This window comes from Podarcis pityusensis, assembly GCF_964106645.2.
Source record: "Podarcis pityusensis genome assembly, chromosome: 5".
NCBI lineage: Eukaryota > Metazoa > Chordata > Lepidosauria > Squamata > Lacertidae > Podarcis > Podarcis pityusensis.
This window is the reverse complement of record NC_138032.1, coordinates 23394521-23406071: the sequence shown is the minus strand read 5'-3', so window position 1 is coordinate 23406071 and position 11551 is coordinate 23394521. Positions and strand designations below refer to the sequence as shown.

At 42.2% G+C, this 11551-nt stretch overlaps 1 protein-coding gene across 2 annotated transcripts; it reads left to right on the top strand.

Annotated features, from left to right (window-relative positions):
* Window positions 1-400: 400 nt before the first annotated feature.
* SUCNR1 (succinate receptor 1) lies at window positions 401-5864 on the top strand. 2 transcript variants are annotated; one of them, XM_081008296.1, is made up of 2 exons: window positions 401-888; window positions 3670-5864. In XM_081008296.1, exons 1-2 carry the CDS (start codon window positions 886-888, stop codon window positions 4621-4623), a joined length of 957 nt encoding a protein of 318 aa, XP_080864422.1. In that variant the 5' UTR covers window positions 401-885; the 3' UTR covers window positions 4624-5864. The 2 variants fall into 2 exon arrangements, with proteins under 2 accessions (XP_080864422.1, XP_080864423.1); XM_081008297.1 differs by lacking the exon at window positions 401-888 and adding an exon at window positions 1294-1545.
* Window positions 5865-11551: the final 5687 nt, after the last annotated feature.

The following is an 11551-nucleotide window of genomic DNA, read 5'->3' as shown; positions in this document are numbered from 1 at the left end:
GTTAAGAACTTTGCTTCAGGATGAGAACAGAAATTGTGCTCCGGTGGCGTGGCAGCAGCAGGAGGCCCCATTAGCTAAAGTGGTGCTTCAGGTTAAGGACAGTTTCAGGTTAAGAATGGACCTCCGGAACGAATTAAGTACTTAACCCGAGGTACCACTGTACTGTTTGGTGAAGTCAGAGAGGTTAGAAGGAGCACTGGCACAGAGAAGCTATGAGGAAGTGCAATAAATTAGGCTAATCAAATCTGCTGGAGAGATTCGACAACAAGTGTGATTAAGCAGGCAGGCAAGTCAAGACTGAGCTTGACACACAATCAAGGCAAGCTAAAGCATTGAGATTTGCTAGATTTTACTCTGTTAACTGGGCTTTAAATAGGCTTAAATCCAGGTACTTGAGACGTAGCAAGGCGTGGTTAGCAAGTAGCCTTTGAGTAAGTTGCACTTCATCTTATGACTCAGTCACAAAGTCATTTCCCACCCCTCATAGGCATTTCGAAAGCAGCAGCATACATCTGTTGAATTCAAATATTGGTTTTGGTTTCCTTTTTAAAGAATAGGACCCGTCAGCACACGCTGTCTAAAGAAAAGTTTTTTGGAAAGTGAGCACCAGGAAGATTTCAGCAGGGCATTAGAAGGGATTATATTTCCATTATTTCACCAGTCGACTCAGAATGGATTTTGCAATACCTTCTATTCCAGTGGAACTGCCTGCACATCCTTCTCAGTCAAACAAGTTTCCGGAATCCTTGAATCATTAACCATGTGCTGAATATTATGTAAATGAGGCATGGCTATGTTGAACTACATTCTACTTCACTCGAACCTTTCAGCAGAGAGATCATGTTCAACTAAGAGCCTAGTAAGAGACAATACCCATTCTACAGAATGGTAAGTAGTAAGCAAAGGGGGAAAAGGCTGAATATCCTTCAGTTTATTAAATAGAATTTTTGCAGATTGTTTTGTATACCTTGTAATTATGATTGAATATATGTAAACAAGTTAACAAAATTAGTAAAGGGGATAATCCCTGTCTTTGAATTTTATCCTGGATATTACAAGTGCTATGTTGGTTTTTGCAGGCTACTTTATAAAACCTAAGTGATCAAAGTGATCTTATTGCTTATATTGTTCTTAATAAGGAAATTGCTGAATATTTGCTGTATTGTTTTGTAATGGATATTAACATTGCTTGCAAACATCCATTACAAAAAAAAAAAGTATCCTAGTTAAACCTTGTGCTTGTGGTAGCATTTCCATCTGTGTTGTGTACAGAAAAAAAATAACCTAGGAGATAAACTGACTGCAAGACTACGCACCCAATTCATTTTACAGTTGTACATCAATAGAAGGAATATAATCTGTGCACTGGACTTGTTTTCTGCATGGGGTGGATTTGTATTGGTGTTGCTCAAATATCACCTGGGAGACATCAGATCTAGCAATTTGGTGATGCACGAATAACCTCTTGACTGACATTGCAAGGATCTCCTCCAACACAGACCAGTCATAGATGCCTGTCTACAGCTAGGTGCAGTTTATTCACAGGTACAGGCGCAGGCACAAGAGAAAAGCCTTTTATCAATCTCTTGACTGGGGCAGGTGTGTGTGTGTGTGTGTGTGTGTGTGTGTGTGTCTGTAATACATATGCAGTTCTTTAAATTACACATTTCTTTCTAGTCATTCTTTTGATGTACAGGCAACTTTCAACTTACGCTGGGATTACATTCCAGGGATAGAGCCTAAAGCCAAAATTGTATACAGTCAAAACACATCAGGTGCAATGAAGGGTGGGATTGCCAATTCCCCCCTCCCTTTCCACCCTCTTTTAAATAATAATAATAATAATAATAATAACAATAATTCCAAGAGCATAAAGCCAAATGTGTACAAGTTAAATGCAAGTAAGTTGCGAGATACCTGTCTAAGAAACCAATTTTCAGAAGGCATCTTGTTTTAAAACACATTTTAAGTGAGGATCAGTAGAACTTGTTTCTGCAAATTCTTATTTTATTCTTTTTGATTGGCCCCCTGTTTGTTCAAATTCACTTACTTCAGATATTTTAGGCTCCGAAAAAACAAACTTCTCAATGTGCAGATATTGAGTTGGATTCAGAGTAAGCTAGCTGCACAAGTTCCCACTGAAATCAGTGTGCGAATTTAATAGCCAGCATTAGTCATAGTAAACTCACTGAATCAATGAATGTGTCTGTTTATTTCAGTGGTTCTACTCTGAGTCTGATTAATGTTGGATACAACACATTGAGTTTTAAATTATATTTCAGTCTTTGAGTTAATTTCTTTTGGGGTTTTTTTTTTTAATTGTTTGCAGCAATTTCTTGTTCTGCAGCAATTTGCACTTTCTAAAAAAAAAAAAATCCTGTGAAAATTCATCCAGATTTTTGTGTGGTTTTTTTTTTCCTTTTTAGTTTTGTATGCAGTTTTGACTATTTTTTGCAAGCAATTTCCCCATACACATTGCATTTTGAATTTTATATTCACAAATACATGAATTTTATGAACAAGTTCCCCTAATAAATGGGTTTTTGTAAACATCACTCAGGTGAAGCACTGCATGACAAAATTTGGGTACTTGTGAATTTTTGAAGGATTACTGTATTTTGGGTTTCATGTTGTTTTTGAAAGTTGTTTTTGATTTGCCTTTAAATGTAAACTGAATTGGAACTCCCCCACCCCCGAATTTCCATCTCTCCATCCCCTGCCCCCGCTCCTTGTAATGGGAAGAAAACTCCAATGGTCACCACGAGAGTGTTCTTCTCATTGGAAATACTAGGCATGTAGAGGTCAAAGTGTTAAAGCCCCCTCCCCCTACATTTGGCTCACTGCCTTCCTGTACCAGCCATTTATTTAACAAAATCATATATGCAATGTCAAACTAAATGACAGATGGCACATAAAATTTGGCCTTAAGACAGAACAGAGGAGGGGTTTTTTCAGACTCAGTTAGATTAGGCCAGGGATGCCCAAACTTTTTTCAAAGAGTGCCAGATTTGATGAAGTGAACATGTGTGAGGGCCAACCAAAGTTCTTGAGCTTTTTTAAGGATTTTACCCCAGGACATATACTGTCACATGGGCTGGATTAAATTGACCAGTGGGCCGGATTGGACCCCCAAAACGGACTTTGGACATGCCTATTTTGTGGCCCCTCAGCATGACGCCCCGTGCGAAGGGGCCACCCACACCACTCTAAATCTAGTGTGTCTCAGATAATAAGTGAAGCTAGAGAGGAACTTCCTCAGCCTCCCAGCTTGCTATGGCAGTATTTCAGATCCCAGAGACTCTTAAGAAAGAAGCATAGAAAACTCAAGATCACTAAGAAAGTGATCTCCCACCCACCCCTTTTTAAAAAAAGTCTCTCTCTCTCCTGTTGAAACACACACCAAATACAAAGATAATCATATTCAAGTTCATTGTCCCCACCTTGTCAAGACGGCAGCGCCTCATTTTTCTTGAGAAGAGTTTTGCAATGAAATTTGTTTTATGCAAGAAGAGGGACTGAATAACTTGAAGTGTTTATCTAACATTTGGCATGACTGAAAGTGCAGGAATATGACAAGGCAATAATCACATTGGCTGTGTAAGCTAAGCAATAAGTAAATGCCTTTTTAAAAAACCAAAAACCAAAATGACATTTGTTTTACATTTCCAGGATGGAGGTGACATCAGAGAATGCTGGGATAGAGAGAAATCCCTGGAAAGATATTACCTTTCCACCATGTACACGTTGGAGTTCATATTTGGCATCATTGGCAACAGCATTGTTGTTTTTGGGTACATCTTCTGCCTCAAAACCTGGAGAAGCGGCAACATCTACCTGTTCAACTTGTCGCTGTCGGATTTTTCATTCCTTTGCACACTCCCGTTGCTGGTGTCAAGTTACTCTCAAGGGAATTGGTCCTATGGGAAAGACTGGTGTCAAGCCAACAGGTTTCTGCTGCACGTCAACTTATATACAAGCATCCTCTTCCTGACCGTTATCAGCATGGACAGATACCTGCTCATGAAGTATCCCTTCAGAAATCACTTTCTGCAGAAGAAAAGCACGGCTATTGTTTTATCAATCGCCATATGGGTTGTGGTCACATTGGAACTGACGCCCATGTTCACTTTCCTCAACGACCAGAAAAATAATAGCAATGGTAGCCTATGCATGGATTATGCAAGCTCCGGAGTTGCAAAAGACAGCCTAATCTATAGTATGATACTGACAGTGACTGGCTTCATAATCCCATTGTGCGCCATGTGCTATTTTTACAGGAAAACACATGCCTTCATCAAAAGTCGCAGCGCAGAGCTCACTGCTGCCCTGACTCTAGAGAAACCTCTCACCTTGATCGTCATGGCTGTGGCCATCTTTTCTCTGCTCTTTATTCCCTATCACATCATGCGCAATGTTAGGATCGCCTCCCGGATGCAGTCCTGGAAGCGTCCCTCATGCGACAAGGACCTTATCAGTATGATTTATACTGTTACAAGGCCCATTGCCTTTTTGAACAGTGTAATTAACCCCATCTTTTACTTCTTAATGGGGGATCACTTTAGGGAGATGCTGGTGAGTAACGCAAGGTATCTCTTTAAAAGGGTCACGCCTTGGTACAAATGATGCTAAATGCACTTCTTGGACTGATGGAAACTGCGTGGAAGGCTGGAGAGCTTTGGCTCACTGGTGCACAACATTTGATGATTGCTTGGGATTCGGATGCTATGCAACGGTCTATCCCCCTTAAAGCGCTTGAGTCCAAGTGCCTGTGCAAAGCTGCACTCAGATTAAACTGAGAAGAGGAATGAAGCCCCACACCACTGACCTTGCCCCTGCCTGGATAGCTCAGTTGGTTAGAGCATGGTGATGATGACACCAAGGTTGCAGGTTTGATCCCCATATGGGGCAGCTGCATATTCCTACATCACAGGCAGTTGGACTTGATATCCTCAGGGACCCTTCCAACTCTACAATTCTATGATTCTATGACATCACACAGCCAAGCTAGCCTGGCTCCTGACATCTTGGCTCCTGACATCTTGGCTCCTGCCAAGGAGTGTGGTGGAGTCTCCTTCTTTGCAGGTCTTTAAGCAGAGGCTTGACAACCATATGTCAGGAGTGCTCTGATGGTGTTTCCTGCTTGGCAGGGGGTTGGACTCGATGGCCCTTGTGGTCTATTCCAACTCTATGATTCTATGGTTCTATGATTCTATCTCCACTAGGAGTGCGGCTATCTGGATACAGGTGGATCTGGAAAGTGCCTAGAAACTTCAATTGATGCAGGATGAAGCCACCAGGCTGTTGACTGGTTTCAATGTTTAAAGCTTTATATAGGGCAAGACCTGGATAATGAAACAGCCTAGCATCTTATAAGACTGTGGTCTCCAATGCAACCTGACCATCGACTGAGATCTGTGCACAACAGACCTTTTGGAGGTTAGGCAAGTGGGTTCTGTCGAGCCGAATTTTCAGTGGTGGCCACTGCAACTACGGAGCTCTGTGTAAATGTTTGCCTTTTGTCATCATTGCTATCTTTTAGATGCCAGGCCAATTCCATCTTCCCATGTGTAAATGGTATTCATGATTGTTATTGTGAGTCAGCTCCCTTTGTTTGTATATATCACTGGTATTTTATATGAGCTGTTTTTATATATCTTGCAGCTGCTACCCACATGTTCAATGAACACATATGGGGTGGGGTGGTTGTGTGGCATCTTTGCAGACGTGCCCTTCCCCATCCTGTACTTGAATGCTTGAGAGTGTGGCCTGCATGTATTGAATGGGCTATTTTATTTATTGATTTTGTATGCTGCCTTGGGGGATTTAAGTATAGAGATTTCTTAAATAAACACAGTTGAGAACTAGCTTGCTTCTACTTCTGCCCAGACACTGAGGTCCAGCGCCAAGGGCCTTCTGGCAGTTCTCTCGCTGTGAGAAGCCAAGTTACAGGGAACCAGGCAGAGGGCCTTCTTAGTAGTGGTGCCTGCCCTGTGGAACGCCCTCCCACCAGATGTCAAAGAGAAAAACAACTACCAGACTTTTAGAAGACATCTGAAGGCAGCCCTGTTTAGGGAAGCTTTTAATGTTTAATAGGTTATTGTATTTTAGTGTTTTGTTGGAAGCCGCCCAGAGTGGCTGGGGAAACCCAGCCAGATGGGTGGGGTATAAATAATAAATTATTATTAATAATAATAATACTCCCTAATACATGAACATGGCGTTCTTTGCCCCCAACACAAAGCCTTCTACCAAGCCCCATCTGAGTCTTGAAAGCTGAGGCTTCATCTTCTGTATCATCCAGACCTTCAATATCCTATGTAGCAATAACCAGTTTCAAGTAAAATTGAATTAAAGCACCATGGGAGAGAGAAATTAAAAACCAGAAGACAAAACTCGTCCATACATCCAGTCCATCAGCTACCCTTGGCCTGTGAAGTTTAGGTTATACTGTAGGAGTAAGGAAGCTTTTTCATCCTGCGGGCCACATTCCCATCAGGACAATCCTCTGGGGGCCACAGGCCAGTGGTGGGTGGGCCAGTGGCAAAAGTGAGTGACAAATTCAAATTTTACTTTTGTTGGTTGGATGCAGAGGGATGCTGGGAGGAACCAGCTAAGGAACCCTCAAGGGAAGAAGGCTTAGAGCCAGGTGGTGGGACGATGATGAGTGGTCAGAGGGAGAAGACAGGGGGGAGGAGGTGTTGGAAGCTGAAGAGGTATCAGGGTTTAGTGAGCAGGGGGAGTCCATGACAGAGAGAAGTCCAGAATCAGAAGTGAAAGCAGAAGAGGAGGGAGGCAAAGAGGCAGAGATGAGTCAACCTGGTGAAGAAACACAGGCGCCTCCAGCTGCTGCTGGGACAAACCAGGACCAGGAGAGGAATAAAGCAGGAGGAGTAAAGGCAGACATGCCGGCGTAGTCTCAGATTGCTTGGGAAAGACCTAAAGAGGAGATTTAGGCAGCTGTGGGAAGGCCTTCAGTATCCGCAAAGGCCACATAGGGAAAAGACCTACCGAAGAAGAGTGAGTTGCTGTGCTCATTAGGCATGGCACTCCTAAGCAGATCCTGTTTTTCTGAATAGAGTTAACTTCACTTACTCCATGCGTGTAGTGATTACGTTGCCTAGTTGGTTGTCACACTAGTTTCTGGATCAGGCATCCATTGGGATACATCATTATATTTATTGTTGTATTAAAGCATCTGTGCCTATTGTTTTATTTTACTTGGTGGTTTGCACAGTTATCTCTTCACAATATTCCAGCAGCAGGATGTTTCAATTTTTAATCTTCACCCAACTTATTCTTTTTGTCGGCCAATTATCTTTGCTATTCCAGACATCAATAAGCCAGTATGGAATTGGCCAAGATATTTGCCACGTGATCATCAGTGTGTTTCCCACATCCCATCATAGGGGAAGACTGTGGCTCAGTGATAAAGCCTTTGATTTGCCTGTCAAAGGTTCCAGGCAGGACTGGGAGAGACGTCTGAAATCCTGAAGAGCTGCTGGGGAAAACTGTAGTAGAGGAACCAATGGCCCAACTCAGTATAAGGCAGCTTTTTGTGTTTCTGCACAATGTCCTCAACTTGGGGGGGGCGGGAAAGGGTGTTGGAGTGGATTTGAAGAAAGTGTGGTGGTTTCCAAGTAAAAGAAAAAAGGAACTTGGATGATTAAGCCACCCTCAGTAATGTTTGCCTGAAAGTAAATGGGTGGTGTTGCCACCACAACATTTTCTGTTTGATGTACATATCACAATAAGACCACTTACTATTTTCTAAAGAAGGAAGCAGAAGGCAACAGATGGTAAGGTGGCCTAGGAGATCTCGGCAAGCAATAATGTTGTGGTAGTCACCAGGCAGCCCCTGAGAATTAACAACCTACTGAAATCAAATAATGAGCTAAAAGTAAAGCCTGAAAGTTCCTAAAGAGTCAGAGCAATGAATAAATGAAAGACACAAGTCCAGAACAGAGAAAAATAAACGGTTGTGCTTTCGGCACGCAAGCAAGCTTGGGAAGTCCACCTGTAGCTAAGCCGCCATCTTTAAGAGGGCAACTAGGAGCAACACCCATGCTTAATTTTTGCCAGAGTTCATACACAATGCACCAGAGTCCTGAGAGTGCCTCCCTTCATATCAGCAGCTTGGCAGAAAATATACAGAATATTTTTTTCTTTCCTAAATCAGACTGCAGTAGGGTTAAAATATAGGCACTTCTAGATCACAGGAGGGAGGTTTGTACTCTAGCACCTCTCACATTACTAATTAAGTAATTCACCAGTGCTATTTTTTCTAGGAAAAGAGATGCTGGAACTCACTATGAACACCTCCCTTGTTCTCTTAGAATGGCAATGGCACCCACCCATGATGTGCCAAAACTGAGTTCCAGCGAGTTCCAGTTGGGGGGGGGGGAGGCCATTATTTCTTGAGTCTTTAATTCTCTTCCTGCTTCAGTGAAGGGTCTTTTTTTAGTCAAAAGAATTTCACTTTTGCCAGACTGCTCATATACGCTGTTGTTAAATTTATGAAATCCTTTCTGTACTTAATTCAAGTCATGCTCCTCTACGTTAATTCTGGGGGGAAATAAAAGTTGTTGTTCTGGGCTCTTTCATCTGCAAAGATTAGAAACTTAACAGCGTGAATCCTTGTACAAATACGTTGCCGTGAATATTTGAGGCTTCTGTTTTTCAGAACGCTTGCAGCTATCTTTGAAAGCAAACAAAGACAATTTACATGATGGGAATGGGCAGAAATGAGGCAGACAAATGTCAGCACTCTTCCTTCCTTTATGGACAACTGCATTGGCTTGTGCCAGAGTTAGGAACCTGGTTCAGTTTTATTGTTGTTATTTTTTATTTTTTATTTGGATGATGCAGTAAAAAGTAGAGTGAAATGACTTATAGATCCATCACAGGTTTCACTTGTAAATCAGCAGGTTATGAAACTGTCTGAACTCGGTTACTGGGGTGCTGGGATGATGAATTCAGATATAAAATGAATTTGTTGAGCAAAGAAGAGAGGAGAGTTGAAGTAAAGGCAAGACTTAACAGCATTTATGCCAGTCAGGGGATTTCAAAGCTCAGACCTGCAGAATCTATGTTCAGTGCATAGTCTAAACCAGGGTGGGGGCCTTCTGGCAGTGGGGTCCAAATGTGGTCCTCAGACCTCTCCCTGGCAGTATAACTCTCCCAAGGCTACACACGTCATTGGTCCTGCTTCACACCTCAAATATCTTTGCTTGGCTGGAATGTGTTGTTGAACTCTGGTAATGTCCCTTGCTTGGCTGGATACAGTGGTACCTCGGGTTACATACGCTTCAGGTTACAGACCCCGCTAACCCAGAAATAGTGCTTCAGGTTAAGAACTTTGCTTCAGGATGAGAACAGAAATTGTGCTCTGGCGGCGTGGCAGCAGCAGGAGGCCCCATTAGCTAAAGTGGTGCTTCAGGTTAAGAACAGTTTCAGGTTAAGAACGGACCTCCGGAACGAATTAAGTACTTAACCCAAGGTACCACTGTAGAGTAGTGTGTGTGTGTGTGTGTGTGTGTGTGTGTACATAAACTAGTCTACTCTACAAAGGTAAGATTTGCATCAGTTGCCCCACCCACTTTTGCCTCTGGCCCCACCCACCATGGTATATGGTCCTTAGAAGGTTGTTCAGAAGGGAATGCCATCCACGGGCTGAAAAGGTTTTGCCATCACTGTTCTGAACCCTGGAATATATGAAGTAAAAGTGAAAATGGCCCTGAAGATGTAGGAAGTCCCCTTATTTCTCTACTGAGTAACCACATGACATTCTTACATTTCCAAAAAGGGCAAAAGGATATGATTCACAATTAAGCCAGTTTTGAAATAGAGGCGAGCATTTAAATCAGCCCTCCCTGATCTTGGTGGTCTCCAACCCTCAAATTATGTCATTTTCAAAACTCAGACTCCAAAAAGACCTAAGTATGCGACACTGCTGGCTCCCAGCCAGTAACTTGCAGTTGGCAATTAACACTGAAAAAAGGGAAAACCCTTTGAATCCACAAAATAGAAGATAAGGCAAATATGCTCATTGTCTATATGTAACAGCTAGTACTAGCTGAGTAAACTGCAATGCTTAATGTTTTAAAACAACAACAAGAACAATTTCAAACTAGTAAGACTAAAGACAAACCTCAGCGCTCAAAACAAAGTAGCCTCTCTAACCACCATCTTGTCTCTTTCCTCTACTGGCTCCCCAGATTGTGGCAAATTAATTCAGATTTTTTGTTTTGTTAATGGATATTCAACTTAGAACCTTTCGTGGGTTTTCCGTCCACAACCATTTGACTTTGAACTATAAATTTGATGAGCAAGCAGTGTGATTCCTGACACCACACTTTGGCAAAGAAACAGAGATGATATTTCTTCCAAGTCCTGGTACCTGGGCCTTGTCTCTCCCCATTTCCTGACTTGCATGAAATTAAACTGTTCAATAGCCACATGGAAACGTATCTCAATTGAGCAAATCTGTCTTGGTGATGTGCTTGTTTATCTTCAGTGCCAAGGACTCCCTAGTGTGGGGAAAATAAATAAATCCGCCAGCTTGCAGCCGTTCTTCTGAGAAACCAGCTTATATAACATTCAGGTCTCATGACGAGGTGAAGGAAAACCAGTTTGCTCACACAGAAAGTATATCACACTAGAGAGATTCTTTCTAAAGATCACCATCATTAACTTGGAATTACCTTTTACTTCAGAGTTCTGTTTATCTTGCACAATTTTAACATCCTATTCCTGACAGAAAACTTGAAACACAACATGATATAATGTAACAAAACACTTGTTTTTCAGCCAGCCAAAAATCCTGAGGATTCAGAGACTCTTTGCTACTGCATCAACCTGTAAATGATACTAATAACTTGGCTATATTTTGTCCAATGTAGTGTCCGACATAGGAACTTGCATGGAATAAGGTCTTCTTTATGGAGTTATGCTAAAGTTACTCTTTACATGGTGTTACTTAAGTTTTGTTGTTGTTTAGTCATTTAGTCGTGTCCGACTCTTCGTGACCCCATGGACCAGAGCACGCCAGGCACTCCTGTCTTCCACTGCCTCCCGCAGTTTGGTCAAACTCATGCTGGTAGCTTCAAGAACACTGTCCAACCATCTCGTCCTCTGTCGTCCCCTTCTCCTTGTGCCCTCAATCTTTCCCAACATCAGGGTCTTTTCCAGGGAGTCTTCTCTTCTCATGAGGTGGCCAAAGTATTGGAGCCTCAGCTTCACGATCTGTCCTTCCAGTGAGCACTCAGGGCTGATTTCATTAAGAATGGATAGGTTTGATCTTCTTGCAGTCTATGGGACTCTAAAAAGTCTCCCCCAGCACCATAATTCAAAAGCATCAATTCTTCGGCAGTCAGCTTTCTTTATGGTCCAGCTCTCACTTCCATACATCACTACTGGGAAAACCATAGCTTTAACTATATGGACCTTTGTTGGCAAGGTGATGTCTCTGCATTTTAAGATGCTGTCTAGGTTTGTCATTGCTTACTTAAGCTTTAAGTTTGTGCAACTACACCTGGCAACCGTTTTCTCTCTT